The 17,173-nt window shown below is 40.9% G+C and overlaps 1 protein-coding gene across 2 annotated transcripts in view; it reads right to left on the bottom strand.

Annotated features, from left to right (window-relative positions):
* DHRSX (dehydrogenase/reductase X-linked) overlaps positions 1–17,173 on the bottom strand; it is a 204,402-nt gene that overhangs the window by 45,593 nt on the left and 141,636 nt on the right. For both annotated transcript variants that reach the window (XM_050331355.1, XM_050331354.1), the window contains 2 exons: positions 16,231–16,332; positions 607–814 (listed from right to left, as the gene is read on the bottom strand). In XM_050331355.1, coding sequence (XP_050187312.1) covers positions 607–814; positions 16,231–16,332 — 310 coding nt within the window. The remainder of the gene's footprint in view (positions 1–606; positions 815–16,230; positions 16,333–17,173) is intronic.

The following is a 17,173-nucleotide window of genomic DNA, read 5'->3' as shown; positions in this document are numbered from 1 at the left end:
AAAGAGGACAGTGTGGTAGGAGCTGCAGGCCAGTGGGCAGAGCTGCCAGGGAGAAAGGAGCAGCAGGCAGCATGGCTCGGCGCAGCTGTGAGGCAGCTGGGCAGGAAGGGCTCATTGCCCCCCCAGAGCCAAGTCAGCATCCCCACGCTCAGCAGGCAGGCAGCTAGCAGCCACAGGCATCTGTCTGAGCGCATCTGAGGGCAGGAGCAGGGCCCCTGTGTATGCATCCACTTGAGGAGGACGTCTGTTAGCATCCACCCAAGCCATTTTAAAACATCCCAGTTACTGAGAGTCTCAGTGACGAGTCCAGGCGCTGCCCCACTACCATCACTGCAGCACAGCAATCAGAAAGTGTGGCTTTCAAAGACCAGAATAAAAAACTAAGTTCAGAAGCTTATAAATTATTTGTATCTTTGACTCAAGGCTGCAAGCTTTGTTCAAGCCTGAAAGATATTAAGCAACTGAGCAACTGCTTGAGAGTCACCATTCATTTAAAAAGAAAAGGCAATAAAACCCCACCACATTCAGTATTCAGTAAGAACTCTCTCAGAGTTTCATCTGCACAGGCTTACTACAGATCACTGAACACCAAAAAGGGATCGATACCTGCTTTGTAAGTCGTTTAGGTGCAATTTGCCTACATAATGGGTGGCTGATGAGACGGTGATGATCCTAGCCTTGTGACTGTGCGTTCCTGATTGCTTCAGCACATCCAACAGGAGGTTAGTCAACAGGAAGTGTCCCAAGTAGTTCAAGCCGAAGTGCTCCTCAAACCCATCCTCCGTCTTCCTTTCAGGGACCAGCATCACCCCAGCTGGAGGGAAAAGTAGAGGAAAAACTGTTGATTTATTTCAGAGGAGCAACAAGCTAGATGGAGCACGATCTCCTGCTGCAGAGTGTAAACACAGCATTTAGAGCAATGAGTGACCAGCGATAGTAAGTGAAGTGTAGACACTGATTGATTCCTGACAAGAAAAATGTCAAACCCCCCATTTCAGTTCCTTTATCCCGGTAATATCTAGACCGACTTTCTCTCTCCCTCCCTGCAAGACCGTGAGGGTAAATGAGTTCATTTGTAAAAAGTGTTTTGAAGACACTAAAAGCTGAATTAACCCATTGCTGTCATGCCAGAATGCAATATTGGAGATCTACAAAAATAATTAATCCATCTGCAAGAGGTGGGAGCTTGGTGATCCCAATAGCATTCCCTCCACCAAAGAGCTCAGAACAGGGGAGACAAGACCAGGCTAAGCAGCAGATCTGCTCTCCCAGACACCTTTCTCCTGAGCCCTGGCTGGAGTTTAAAGTTCTGGTGAGTCTGCATCTGAAATCTGCAACTTCTATCTCACTGGTGTGGGTGAGAAAAGATGTAGTAAAGTTACTCAATATGTCTTAATTACTGTGCTTACAAGCAGCTGCATATTGAAATTAGGTTTTCAATGCTTATTTTGGCAATATTTTTGCATAAATATCTACAAACCACAATTTTCAAACACAGTGTCTAAAATAAGTATCCACATCCCTAACATGCAATGTTGATTTCAGCATCTTGCAGAGAATTCTGAGTTCATGCATAAATTATATCATGTACTGAGGCTGTGTGGGGGAATAGCTATACTGCACAATTATAGCATAGATTTGAATACTATAAATTCTTCTTATTTAATTAAAATTTAATTACTGTACAGGTGGACATGACCTTCGTAATTTAAATGCAGATGGACACGGTTCATGGAGAATACTGTTGTAGGATGCTTGTCTTCTCTCTAAAACACATGAATATGATACAGCAGAAAGGCCACCTCTGCTCACAAGACATGAGAGAGTCAGTTTAATCGTTGCCCTACTTCATGTGCCCATTATGAAGCCTTTAACATCCCATTTCTTGATGTCAGCCTGGTGATGGCACTTTAAATGAGTATTTTAAATTGTACATGCTGAGCTTCTACACCACTCCTTTGGGGGTCCTGCCACCCAACAGTCCTGCTTTGTTGCTGCTGCTTGAACAAAAGAGGAGATCTCTTCAGGGTCTTTTAAGTATGGCAAACACCCATAGCGATTCACCTATGGCTTTATACTGCTTAATGGAGCAACTGGAGAAGGTGCTTGAGGGGAAGAAACTTGAGAAGACCTTTTGGCTGAGAAACCAAAAGGTTGAGGTGTAACACACAACTTAAGACTGGACATAAAAGATGCTGAGTGATGGTACAACAAAGGAAACACAACACAAATTACATGATGAGGCTCCACAAAAGTTCTGATTAGCATCTCCCTCTGTCATTATAGTCACTTTCCCAGAACCCTCTGAATGACAGAAAAACACAGCTGGCAGATGTGATTTCTCTGTGTGTCAAATCTCAACTTTAACAATGGGAAGACACAAATTAGAGGGTATCTGGTGGGGTGTCACACTGTATTCTCCTTCTTCAGCAGCACTTAGTCTGATGGATGGGGCAACTGCTCACAGAGTTGAAAATAGGGTTCCATTTCTTCTGTAAACTGCATATAATCACAATTGGAACCATGGTCAGAACTGAGAACTGGTGTGAAGGTTATGGACAGATGAAAATGTGAGACAAGCCCAGTTGCAACCTCTTCTTGTTTTCTGGGAAGAAGGAAAGGGTGGGAACGGCAACAAACCCCAAGCTCCCAGACCAAGTCTCAGCCTGCTAGAGTGCAAGTTTTAGCAAAGACAGAACTCAGCATGAGCTGTTGGAGGGCAGATGGGAACACTGCTGCATCTCAGAGCACCAGGGCTGATACAAGGAAAAGATTTGCATATATCTGAGGCCCATCCTGCCCTCCAAAGCTCTGACATTTGGAAAAGGCAGAAGGAAACAGTTTGCCACAGGTCTGTTTGCAGCAACACTGGTAAAATACAAGCCCAAGAAAAGGCAGCCAACATAAAACAGCCCTGGCACAACAAGGCTGCGCTGAACCCCAAATGCTGCTTCTGCTGCTGCAGGGTTCGCTATAGGACCCCTCCATCAGACACACTTCTGTTGGCTGAGTCAGATAGAGGGATGGAGGAATTTATCCTGAGAGAAGTGTGCTAGACAGCTGCTACAGCCGTTCAGCTTTGCATCATGACCAGCAGGCAAACATGGGGAGGCTGTCATTGCTCACATTAGCCCCGAGGATGCCTGTGCCACAGCAACTGCCCCCCCCCCGACCTCCAGAGAGGCACAGGATTTCAAGAACACATAGAGGCTTTGCCCTCCACCCCAATTAGTCTCCACCATCTGCGCTGCACATCCTGGAAAAAAAACCAGACCTGAGCTCAGGTTAAGAGACAGAAAAAAATTTCACTCGTGCAATGCACAACTTCTAAGATGCACACTCCCCAAAATTATTTTACTCATTCTTCAGAAGTGCCCTCTGAGTAGAAATTGTGATCAAGTGTTTGAGCAGTCATAATCAGCTCTGCTTGCATTTGATGCTACTACAATTCCAGTTTTGTCCTCAATAGTTGGTCAAATAATAATAAGCCAGAACACCTTTGGAAGACTTTTTTTCTTTTTTGTTAAAGGCTCTCATCTTTGAGGTGGTTCATATCAAGGCTGTCAAAAAAATCTTGCCCTGCAGTCTGAGGGCAGTTTCTCTTATTTGAGGAAAAGCCATTTTAATTCACTGCAAGTGAGCGTACAAAGGAATACCCAACTGAACTTGGATGCTTCCCTGACAAAAGGAAAAACCTTTTAAGTGTAGCAGCAAGCTCTCTTTTTTAAATTATTAACTACCTAACATTCAGTAGATACTAAAAGTGGCATGCTATTGATTTTCTCTTGTCCAGAAACATCATCAGCTTTACTTAAGGGCCCCAAACAGTAACTCAAAGAACAAAAACTGCTTCTATTTTTAATTCTTTTAATTAATCCAATACTATCTGAAACATTAGCAAATCCCTTATCTCTTCATTGTAAAATAAGAACAATTCCATACAACTCAGTATCTTCACGATTTTAATTATCAATAATCAGCCGCATCACTTTTCCAATGCATGTGAAATTTGACATGGCAGCACACAAACCATTAATGTCAAACACCTCAGTTCTGATACATGCATCTTATACTTTTTTCCCCTCTGATTTAGCTGGATTGTCTCCAGAAGATTTATTTTTAAAATGTCACTGATATCAGCATGGCATTAGAAAATTAATTAATAAATAAGCTGAACATGAGCTTTTACTTTGCAATTGATTAGCTGTTACTGAAATATTCCAGCAAAAGCTTGACAGTATGTGCACAGAAAACTGCCTAAACAATGCACAGATGTATGCTTTTGTAGGAGTAGAAATAAATTAGAATAAGGAAAATATTTTTTTGCCTAAGCAACTGTTCTTATAGATAGAGTAATACACTCCAGTGTGCTGCAGTTCTGCATTTATTGTAATATGTTCAAATTATGCATATTTTTAATTAGCTTTAGTGAATAAAAAATAATCTATCCTGTTTTGCTTCTATGACTAGGCAAAAGTTGTATTTTTCACTCAAAGAATGAATATACCTCCAGAGAACTGTCTTTGTAAACAGGCATTTCAAATGATTTTCTATTAAAGTTTCTAATGAAACTCTTGGTTTCTGATCCATCAATCAAATCTTGGGTGATTTTAAAAGCAAAATGGATCTGATAGTGCACACAACATAACCAAAAAGTTTATGATAGTTGTAAATATTACAGGCCAGGCATACCACATTTTTATTGAATTATACAGGAGAATTTTCACTATGCCTGCTCATACTACAGATGACGGCAAACATTGCTGTAACTCCCTACCTCCCACTGCAAAGACATCCTTGATCTCCATTACAAAATATGTTTTAAGAGCTGTAAAATACAAATATCTCACTCATATGAATTTTTTTACAGTGAGCTACATGGAGGTTTTTAAAGTCAGTTCTCTCAAACTCACTGGAAAAGAAAGATTTAAAATCTCTTTTTCACATGCAGACCAAAATGTCTTCCTTCCCAGCCAGGCTCACAGAAGAGGGTGTGGAGGCAGATCCTCCTCACACAACTCCTTTTATCCCCAGACACTCAAAGGCTGATCAGACAATGCAACAGGTCAGCCATGTAACACCTTCACAGCAGGAGGTGAACCTCTATAATCACATTCACCCACTTCTTGCTATTTACAGGGAAGAGATACATACTGTACCAAAAGTATTCCTCAGGGGAAAAATTAACAGAGACAGTACTTCCAGTAAAAGCACAAAGCCTTTCCTCCATACAGGCTTTGTACTGGTTTAGCTGATGCATTTAGCAGCATTTTCCATCCCATGAGTACAGTCACACAAGGCAACCCACCTCACTTAACTGAATGTCAAAACCACTCTGTTCTGCACACCCATACACCAAAACAACTATGAGTGTACCAACATATAAAATAGCATAGCCCACTTCTCTCCTGAACAGGTGAACCCTGCAGCTTCCCTGGCTAGTCTGCCTATCCCAGATTGCTTTATTCATCAGGGCTATGCAATCCCAGAATACACCTGCCCTGTGGGTCTCTCCTGGCTAGTGAGCAATGAGAAGGTGCAATGCCTTATTGGAAGAATTGCCCCCAATTATTACAAGTGCTTGCTGGAGACACAATTGTACCCACATGACTGTTTTTTACAGGTACACCTCATCTGGGCTGCAGAGCAGTGAATTTACAGCACTGCTGTGACATACTGCTTGCTAAGCCACATCCCTAACCCATAGTCCAGTGCTAAAGGTATGTCATATGCCTATTGGCATCCCATAAAAGTGTTCCGAGTCTAGACAGGAAAACACAAAGCCAGATTAACAGTATATAAAAGCTGAATAGATAAAAATCCCAACAGTTTAGAAGAAAACCACAAAAATACAGATAAAGCTTGGTACAGCTCTCCAATGGTATGGTCCTACTTCTTGTCTCCTCAGAGAGAGTTCTTCCTAAAATCTTTTGAGCTCTTTATATGTATATATGTATATATACAATTTTCTAAAGCAAAATGGGAGAAAAATGAAGCAAAACAGGAATTTTTACCCCATGGCCTAACAATGACACGTAGATGACACAGACATTTCACACCAATACACTTGACCCTTGAGGAGATGCAAAGACACCTGTCGGCCTATCTGGCATCAGTGCCAGGACAATGTCATGTGCACGGACCTTTCCTTGAGGGTACTAGGCACTGTGAAAACAGGTTTGATAAAGAGAAAGGACCCAAACTCAGTCTGCGGAGGAGAGGATTTCGGTTTCCAGAGCATTCCGTCTTTCCTGTCTCATCCCAAGCCATCTCCTCCACAGGAGTCGGACTGAGCCTCTGCTCCAGCACTGAACAAATTCCCACTAGCTCCCAGCCTTGCAAGAGGCTCTACACCACCCATTGTCTTTTTTGCACAGTGGCTTCCTGAGAGATTCCCCACCTCCCTTTGCCAGGAAAATGAACAGTCCTGATCATTTTGGCTTCCCAGCCAAAGCTCTGAGCTGTGCTCCCCTCCTTGCTTACCCTTACCCAATCCAATGATCTGATGCTGATCTTATCAAGGAACTGCATGTGTTTGGGAAGGAGGGGAGAGGTTCTGCCCCAGACACGCATATCAGCTTCATCTGCCTCTCTAAACAGTAAGTTCCTTGTCTCTAATTTTCTTACCCAGTCATTCTAGCATCTTTGTGTCTCAATCACAAGATTACTTTGCACCCTGCAGGCATCTGCCTGTCACACGCCTGGCTCACTCTCCCCTCATTCCCGAGGCTGGTTTCCTTATGAAATCATGATCCCTGGCTCTGAGGCTCCTACCAGGTTCTCTATCCTCCCTTCAGGATCAATCAGTTGTGACTAAGTTACAAGTTTCTTTCTACAAGTTGTGTGAAAGTCGATGACCAAGAAGAAGAGAGGTTCCAATCACATCCCCACCAGGAGGGGTAATTCTCATCTCTATTGAACATCAGTAAACTTGCAAGTAAGAGATCAGTCAAGAACTGTGGAAAAAGCATTCAATCAGTGCTCAACAGAGACTCCAGTCCTCAAGATAAAGACTCAATCCTTGTGCATAATGTTGTGTCTCAGCATTTCCAAACTCTGACTGAGACATCTCCTACAGTTCAGACACACCTAATGCCTCTCTTCATCCCCACTACCCACCCCAGCTCTGCTTCGCTACTTACTTTCTTATTAATTTTCTGATATTTAATAAGAATATTTGCTACATTCATAGTTTAATTCTGTTTAAAAGACTTTCAATCAGCAAAGTCAAATGTTTTGCCACCACAGTTTCCATCATCCTAATGGTTCCCAACTAACAGTCATGTTCACCATCCCTCCAATCAACTCTTCACAGTCTACTCTTCATGGGACAGAAACTTTTCATAGGGATCATGGAGGACTGAAGCCACTAGTCTGGACTGTGGAGAGACTGGAGGAGCCTGAAGTGAGACACAGTGCCCATCTCCACCCCAGCTCAGAGGCAGAGCCACAAGGAGCAGGTGGGACACTGGTGCCCAGTCCCAGTGCTCGCGCATTTGACTGCACAAAGTACCTCCCACCATGACTCAGGGTTTTCAGCAGAAAGAACTGCTCAGTCTCGATTTGGGACATGCCTGCTATAGGAAAATTTTCACTGAATAAAACATAAAATGTGGTTTACAAACTGCAGTGCTTAACAGGCTTCTGACTTGACCTATCATGGAAATATTCCATGAGTGCCAAAAGGTGCAGCTGCCACTGACACAAAGGCAGCATTTTGCCTGCATTCATTTCCAAACTGTGATAACACCAGAGCCTTTATGAATAAACTTGCCATCATTTTTGACAATAAAAAAATCCTAAGATGTTTGTCTTATCACTGCCAGAAACATATAAACTGTTTTATCTGGCATTACAAAGAAAAATAAATCAGCCTAAGGCAAAAACTCTTAGCCCAAACATTAAAAGTTTGGCTAAGTAGTGAGGAACTGAAAATTAAATAATATCTACTGCTAGTGCTCCCAGACCCACCTATAATGCCCACGAGGGAGAACTGGACTGTATTAACTGTGTCAAAAAAGATAAAGCAATGTGTCTTTCCAGCAAGGCAAGCTCTTAGTTTCTCAGCAGATTAAAGAAAAAGAAAAAAAGGAGACAATCCACAGTCAAGGACTGTGAGAACAACAACCAAATCTTGGTAGGTTCAGAACATCACTGAACAGGCTGTAATGCCTCCTTAAGAACAGATCCACTTTCTGAATCAATGTCATGCTGCTACATGGTGAACACAGAAAGCTCAGGCCAGCTCCTTGGAAAATGTGTCAGTTAAAAAAAGAAAATACAATCTATAACTGAGGTTCGATTTTACACTAAAATAAATCACAGCATTCATAATTGGGTCTGGTTAAAACAAACAAACAAACAACCCTTTGTTTCCTAAAGATATGCTCAGCAACTATTTTATTATTTAAGTTGGCACAATGATGAGTTATCCCACTCACAATCAGAAAATAAGACAGTCAGTCACAGCTTTCTAATTCAACAGACGTAAAATATTTTGGTTTGTAATTTGTATAAAAAATATTTTTACCTAAAAGCTATGAAAGGATTAGGTAAAAAAAACATGGCTCACTCCTGCCTTTCAGAAAAGCCAACGGCAAGTGTTCCACACACTTCAGTAGAACCAGTTGGGTTTCCTAATCCATCAATAGCTGAATTTTGTATCTGTCTTCCACTGATAAAGCATTCACATTCAGGACATAAAAGCAAATGGGTCAAGAACCTGCAGTTTGTGGAGCCTGAGATATTTCCCTTTTCAGAAAATGTTTGATATCACAGACAAAGAAAAAGCTTAGGAAATAATCAGAAACACAAAGATAGTTTCCAATAAAAGTCAGGATTTTCTTGAATGAAATCCTCACTGTTTGAAAGCCACAAGTAGTCTAAAGTTACTCTTCTAACTTATTAGTTCTTCTAATAAAAAATAAACCTTTTATAAGAAATCTGATATCTCTATATAGGACTGTAGTGGGTTTCTGTGGCTTGGTTTTGATAGTGAGGGGGGCTACAGGGGTGGCTTGTGTTAGAAGCTACTAGAAGATCCTCTGTCTGGTGGAGATAATTCCAGACGGCTCCAGGATGGGCTTCCTGTCTCTGGCCAAGGCCGAGCCAATCAAGAGTGACAGTAACACCTCTGTGATAACATATTTAAGAACAGGAAGCCATTGTGCAGAGAGAATTCCAGCCAAGGACGAGAAGAGTGAGAACATGGGAACAACAAGGTGGACACCAAGGTCAGTGCAGAAGGAGGGGCAGGAGGTGCTCCAGGCACTGGAGCTGAGGCCCTTCAGCCCGTGGTGCAGCCCATGGTGGGGCAGCTGTGCCCTTGTAGGCCAGGGAGGACCATCGAGGTGCAGAGACCCCCCTGCAGCCCATGGAGGAGCCCGTGCTGGAGCAGGTAGATATCTGAAGGAGGCTGTGACCCCGTGGGAGGCCCAAGACAGAGCAGGGTCCTGCTGGGGACCTGAAGCCTGTACAGAGAGGAGCCCATGCTGGAGCAGGTTTTTCCTGGTAAGACTTGTGGCCCCTGTGGGGGACCCACATCAGTACAGCTCATTCATGAAGGACTGCACCCCACGGAGAAGCGACACACGGGACAGCAGTTTGGGAAGAACTGTTGCCCAAGGGATGGACTTACTCCACAGAGGTCCATCAAGGACTGTCTCCCATGGGAGGGACCCATCAGGAGTAGGGGAAGGACTCCTCTCCCTGAGCAGCAGCAGAAACAACAACTGACTGTAACACCCATTCCCCATCCCCCTGCACCACTGAGGGGGAAAAAGAGGGAGAATATGGAAGGCTCTTATCCTGTTAGTAATGAATTTAAGTAACATCCCCACTCTGAGTCTGTTTTGGCCATGAAGGTAGTCAGTAACTGACCTCTCCCAGCTCCTACTTCATGAATCCTTAGGTTTTTTTTCCTCTTCTCTGTCCAGCTGCAGAGGAAAAGTGAGAGAGTGGCTTTAATGGGTACCTGGCATCCAGCCAGGGTCAACCCACTACAAGGATACATATTATTCTGGCAGATAACAATGTTATTCAAGTACAGTAAAATCTCTGGCTGATGACTGCTGCTAAAAGTCCAGGTGCTAGGTAAATGTTGGCATTGCACAATCCTCAGTTGATCTGAACAAGTCAGATACTGTCAGCAGTATCACAATGCTCTGGCACATATGCCCAGAGAAGTTACTTGCAGTACCCAGGGCACCTAATACCTGTGAAGAGCAGTGTATAATCAGTCAGAATCCTCATCTCTCTTATAAAGATTACCTCTTCTGAAAAATCAGAGAAAATGGCAGAAGTTCATAGACTGAACTTCTTAAAAAGTATGACTCTGAGAGTTTCTCCTCATTTTAGAACATGTTAATGCTGCATGTGAGTGTCCTCATGCATCTTCTAGGTTTTCCCATCATCCGTGGAAGATACATTTAAAGGCAATCTTTCCACCAGCTCAAACTACCTTTTCCAGCTCAAACCATCTCTGAAAGGCCCAGCTCTCCCATGATGTCTGATACTTATCATCCATTATATACAGGTAAAGGACTAGTCCTCTCTTTCCCCTGTCCCTCTATACCTTTTCCATCACAGCTTTGCTTAGGTATCGCTCTAATTTGTCTCTAAGGAAGGATAAAGATGAAACATGATGTTGTAAGTAAGACACTGGAAGAAGACTAATAGGATACCATATCCTGAGTTCACCACAGCCTTCCTGTGTGGCTGGAGGAGAAGCATTAATTTTGATGAAGTCCAAGTTTCAATAGAGTCAACTGCAACCCTCCACACTAACTTTCCCTCAAGGCCTTCCCCGGTGAATTTCCACATCTCTGAGGTTTCTCTCATCTTCATCGTAAGAGTCAGTGCAGGCTACAGCTGCTACAGAGAATGGAGCTGACTCTTATCTAGTCCAGTGGGACAAGACCTTTTCATATATCCCACTGTGATAATTTCAAGCAATTTAACTTTTATTAAATCCAACTCATCAGTAAGACCTGTGAGTAGGTAAGTCTCTATAAAACTGTTTGCATCTGATATATGCCCTTGTTCCCAGCCCTCAAACCTCACACTTCTTCTGAAGATCTGATCCTGCAAATACTCAAACACAAGAATAGTTTAATATATGATCAACCATGACAGCATCCATGGGACTATTCAGAGGGTTCCCAGTAAAGGATTAAGGCTGACCTTCACATGGCTGAACTGTGTGCAGGTAACACAAAAAATATATATATATATTTCACATACTTAGTTATTGAAACAGCTTTCATTGTGCCCTAAGAACTAAAGAGGGAAGCTTATAGAAACTTATTAATTCTATCAAAAGACTGATAATTTCTCAGATGATCCACAAAGTACGAAATATGATTGTCTGAAATAGCCAGCAGTTCAGAAATACTGATCTTAAATTGGCTTCGATAGGCTTCAACCTAAAATATTTTAACTTTAATCTGTCTGCAGTAGGCTAATAATGGCCTGAAAACTTTCAGTTGGTATTTCATTGTTAATGAGTTAGATTGTGCATGTTTGGTATCTGTAGGTATTCTGGTATCACTAAATATGTAGTGATTTTGGAGTTAGCCCTCTTGGTCTTAAGATAATTAAGCATTGTAAACAGCATATAAGCAAAAACATAAACTATAAGGTGCTGAGAAACATTTCTATCACACAGAGAAAATGACTGGCTTCAAGTTTGGTAAAAACCTCTCAGGCATGGAACAGTAATTATTGCCCATGGAATTTTACAAAGTGTTTTACTATGTGTCCCTTTTGCAAGCACAAGAGGAGAGCAGACTTTCTAATGCATTTTAACAGCAATGTCATTTTTCTGAATGTATTAAATAATTACACTAGTGTACATGCTGTAATTTGCTGAATACTTTTCAGATGTAAAAAGACACAGTTCTTTTCAAAAACAGAACTAAAAATTAGCACCCAATTGCTAATTAGTGGACTAGAAGACATAATCTTTTGACCTGCTGTCAGATTAAGCTTTCTGAACTGCTTGTGTTGCATCCAGTTCAATCATTTAGCTTACTTCTTGTTTTCTACAGAAAATGAATTTGTTTTCTGTGTCATAGTATTCTTCTCTTTTTAGCATTAGCACGTTACATTAAAAAAAAAAAAAACAAAGCACAAGTTTATGTAATACTCAATTTGCATTTTTAATGTGTTTTGTTTATTTTAAAAACCAAGAGCTGAGCATGCACATTATTGATGCAGAAAGCATAGTCATGGAAAAACAGGCACTTATTTGTCATATGAAATAATGTGTGCATTCAACCAACTTTTTCCTTTTAAATTAGAAATTACAAAGTTAAATGTATATGCTTAAATAAGCTATAACAAAAATTGGAGGTAACTCTAGTGCACTAATTTCCATTAAGTAGAATACCTAAATCTTCTTGAAATTTCTGTGAGACTTGTGTGTTCAGTTCTGGGAGAATACTCTGAAACTCATGATTTTAGTATTAATTTAATTTTCAACTAGATCCTTGAGTTTGGCAAGGGATGGAAAGCAAATGATGGAGATACATTCCTTAAAAAACAAATGGAAAACTGGTGAGTTTCATAACAATCTTATGTCAGACATGTAGGATTGATTATTTATTTAGAACAGTAATTCAAGGCAAATCATTTGTCTTTAATAATATTTCAATGTTAATTTCATAGATTTCATAGTTTGCATTACTCTAAAATGTTGGAACTTTCATTAATTCATGTTCAAATGTTTGGTTTTTTGACAGGTTCACACTAGCCCACAACAGATATCATACACCTTCACATACATACAGGATATGTATTCACAGAGATAATATGTGGGAAGATCACTAACATATTAATGTAATTATACCAATCAATATAAAAGATTTAGATTTAAAGAAATTAAATTATTCCAATATATTGTGCAAAAAAATGCAATGGAACAGTTCTTAGCATTTTTACACTAAATATAACAAAATGTACAGTCCTTAATAGTAAAATGCTTTGTCCTGTGAAGACAGAGAGGAAAATTTTTATCAGTTTGACAGTGGCTCTTCCCTATATGCTAAAATTAAAAATAACTCTTCGTGTCAAGAATGCTAGAGCTTTGAGATCAGTAATAAATAAAAAAGTACAAGGTGACACTAAGAAACCTACTGTTCTAAATGCATACACTGAGACATAAGAAAATCAGCCACGTCATTTTGAGATGTCTTGAAAGACGTCCAACAGTCATGCAAAATGCCTTCTACCTGACAACACAGTTTTCTGACCATGTACACTTTCACTGACAACATACCCACCAACTCACTCCCATAAGACATTTCAGTATTGAAATGGTGAAATATTGAGTGAGTAGTGCTTCCAACTCTGCACTCTGCAGTCCACGATGGACTGAATCATCCTCCTTAGTGCATCACATAACAGTAGAAAAAATGACCAAAAAAAATGGAAAGAGGAAGAGAAAGAGAAAAGGAAAACCCAACCAGATAGCCCCAATGTCAGCATTTCATTTGTCTTGATTGTGCTTAACGCTGATGGATTTTCATCAGACCATTTCTCCTCCATTAGGTATGTTCATTTTCCTCTTTTGCACCAAGAAAACACTTGGGCTTTCATTATGAAACTAGTAACAAAATTAAATGCTACAGATTAATTACAAAAGCAAATAAAAAAGACCATTAAAAAAAAAAAAAAAGATGCTGGAAAGACCTTTCAGAAGTGGATTGGTGACTTGCCAGGTAATGGTTAGAGACTAACCTAATTATATGGGATTCTTTATAGCAGCTTTGGACATGTTTGCTTCCGTGATTCTATTAAAGGTTCAGCAAACAGCAGATTTGGACCATTCATTTCATTGTAGCTTCTAAAAGGATTTTCTCAAACAACAGATTTCTCTTGCCAACCATATTTGGTAATCAAGAGTAAGTGAAATCAAATGCCCTTCTTGGAAGTCATGAAAACACAGACTGAATAAGGCAAATTTTAGTCTCAAACTTCTTTCTTAAAAGAAGCTTTGGGCTTACACTCTTTGGTCTCATAGCACATTAGGCCCATTAGGCGACGTATTTTCATACAAATGCCTTGAATAAAGATATATTTAACTGCAATTTTCATCCATCCCACTTCAGCAGCAGCTAGGACTGAGCAAAATCCTTTCTTCTAGAGGGCTTCCCAGTTGCTTCAGCCTCATCATTTCTCCCCCAAATGGCTTCCAAGCCCCTGCTGACAGTTCTGGCTTTGCTAATCCTGAAAACTAGTGGAGGGCAGGGGATGACTGATGGGAGCACAGATCTCAAAACCCATTTTTCCACAAAATGCTGTTTTTTCAAAAAGTAAAATTAGTCATGCAAATCTGGAAAGATTTTGTAACCAGGCCTAAATATCCACTACCTCTAACTACAGAACAATTAAAATAATAATAGTAGGCTTTTTTGACTAATCAAATAAAAATTAATACTTAGTTGAACATTTCACGAATGTTTCATATCAATCAGCAAATAAAAAACACTTGAATTTTTATTGCAATATTTACTTGTGTTACTAAGAGTTCTTTAAGGCATCAACGAATGCAAGAAACCCATTCATTTACAGCATGTTTGTTCTCTGGGATGTCCTAATAAAATATATGCAAATGATTGGGAAAACAAGAACAGCTGCATGTAACAGCAGAAAAATTCTAAAAGAAGTCTAAATTTTTGTGGGTGGGTTTTTCCCCTAGTCAAATAGACAAGGGGAAAATTCCCCTTTAGGAAAGCGCATGCAGAGCATGCATGGTTTCTGGAGGAAAATTATTATATGGGCTGGTTTCCAAAAATACTGTGGCTAGAAAACAAAATTAGATGGCAAGTACATGAATAATAAAAGTTAAAATCCCTAAGAGTAATGAGATTCATTTGATAATTGTATGAATGCAAGATAAATATTGTCCTTTTAATTTGTGCTCTGACCACTGAGGATACAGCTTTATGGACAACTTTCCAGTAGCACTTTCATCTGTGCAGTGACTGCTCTGAGATTGCTGGATAATTTACTAGGTTACATTTCAGATGCATTAAAACCCCAATCCAGCTCATCAGACAACCACAGTAAACAAGTGTTCATACATACAGAATCACAGAATATGCCAAGTTGAAAGGGACCCACAAGGATCATGGAGTCCAGCTCCTGGCCCTGCACAGGACCATTCCTAAGAATGACACCACATGCATGAGAGTATTGTCCAAATGCTTCTTGAACTCTTTCAAGTTTGGTGCTGTGACCACTTCCTTGGGGAGTCTGTTTCGGAACCCAGCCATCCTCTGGCTGAAGAACCTTTTTCTAATATCCAACCTAAACCTCCCCTGACACAACTTCAGGCCATTCCTTCAGGTCCTGTCACTGGGTCACTGCAGAGATCAGTGCCTGCAGCTCTTCTTCCCCTCACAAGGAAGTTGTAGATTGCAATGAAGTCTCCCCTCAGTCTCCTCATCTCCAGGCTGAACAGATCAAGTGACCTTGGCTGCTCCTCATGCAGCTTCCCCTCAAGGCCCTTCACCATCTGCATTGCCCTCCTTTGGACACTTTCTAAAGCTTCATATCTTTCTTACATTGTGGTGCCCCAAACTGCACACAATATTCAAGGTGAGGCTGTGCCAGTGCAGAGCAGAGGAGCAGTGCACCTCCCTCGACCTGGTTGGTGATGCTTTTCCTGATGCCCCCCAGAACATGGTTGGCCCTCCTGGATGCCAGGGCACTGTTGACTCATACTCAACTTGCCATTGAGCAGGACTCCCAGGTCCCTTTCCATGGCACTGCTTTCCAGCACCTTATTGCCCATTCTGTATGTACACCCAGGGCTGCCCCATCCCAGGTGCAGAATCTGGCACTTTTCCTTGTTAAACTTCATATGGTTGGTTTTTGCCCAGTCCTCAAATCAACATAAAGTACAGCTTCCCTTTCCTTTTTTACTTTTATTCCAGATTCTCAGATTCTTGTGTAGTTGCATGATTTTTACTGCTAGAGAGCTAAAAAAGCAGAGCAAAGGAATCAGACTTGCAATAATATCATGAGCAGGTGCAGCATTGAAGTGTTCAGTCTGCTCATTTGACTCTCTCTCCAAAAAATGCATTTTAACTCCTAAGAAGACATCCCTGCTACTGCAACCCTGTTGTATGTTTCAGATAACCTACTTGAAATGTGAAGTGATAGATGAGAGTTCCATTTGTCACAACTTTCCCTGCAGATATGTGAATAAAAAAAAATAGAACTCACCATTATTCACCAGGACATGGAGTGGACAATTCTTTGCTCTAAACCGCTGCACAAATTGCCGTATAGACTTCATGGAAGCCAAATCACAGTATAAAAACTCCACTGGGAGAGAAGAGGAAATGAACAAAAACAGAGTTAAGTCAGTTACAATGATATAAAAACACACTTATCCACATCAACAAGGACTTCTGTGATAATGTCACCAGTATAGTAAAGCTTTTAAAAATAAACCAGGCTTTTCAAAATCATGGATGAAGCTGGTCTCAGAAGGTTCCTTCTTTCTCCATTCTCTGTTCATGTCTATTTTTAAACTATTCGTTCTTCACAGAGCAAATATGGGGAATGTTGCATCCAGGAGGTGAAGAACGGTGTCAAATGGAACAAATATGTCCCAGTCCTACAGTTTTTTCTACTTCTACCATTTAGTGAGAGGGGCTACGCCTCTGCAGCACTGAGATGATCAGGACATGGAAGGTGGACATGGAAGCTTATGCTGCTGGTTTCAGTCAAGGGCCAGGGTGGCAGGAGCAGGGTACTGGCAATCTGACTACACCAATGATTTTGCTTAAGGGGCAGGGTGTTAGTGTCTCAAGATATATTTGATACCAGTATGTTTTTATTTCCAAGAAAACAAGCATCCTTTTGTCCAAAGCATTTGTCAGTCACTGACCTTCACTAGAATGCTATAAAATTAATTAAATAAATTTAAAAAAAAAAAAAAAAGGTTACTTAAATCCCCCATAACTTTAAACACATCAGGTCTGAAAATTGTCCTCCTGTTGTAGATCATCAGCTTTTGACCCCTGACTCTCACAGCACTGCCTCATAAGTTGCCTTGCCTTGCATGACCATCCACAACCAGGGTTATGAAGTGAAAACAAGCAATGCCCCCCACCAACAGCAGTAGCTATCCCCACACAAACAATCCAAATTCTTTAGAAAC

The sequence above is a fragment of the Myiozetetes cayanensis genome, unplaced genomic scaffold, assembly GCF_022539395.1.
Source record: "Myiozetetes cayanensis isolate MyiCay16 unplaced genomic scaffold, myiCay2020 scf5-8, whole genome shotgun sequence".
NCBI lineage: Eukaryota > Metazoa > Chordata > Aves > Passeriformes > Tyrannidae > Myiozetetes > Myiozetetes cayanensis.
This window is presented reverse-complemented; position numbering and strand designations above follow the sequence as displayed.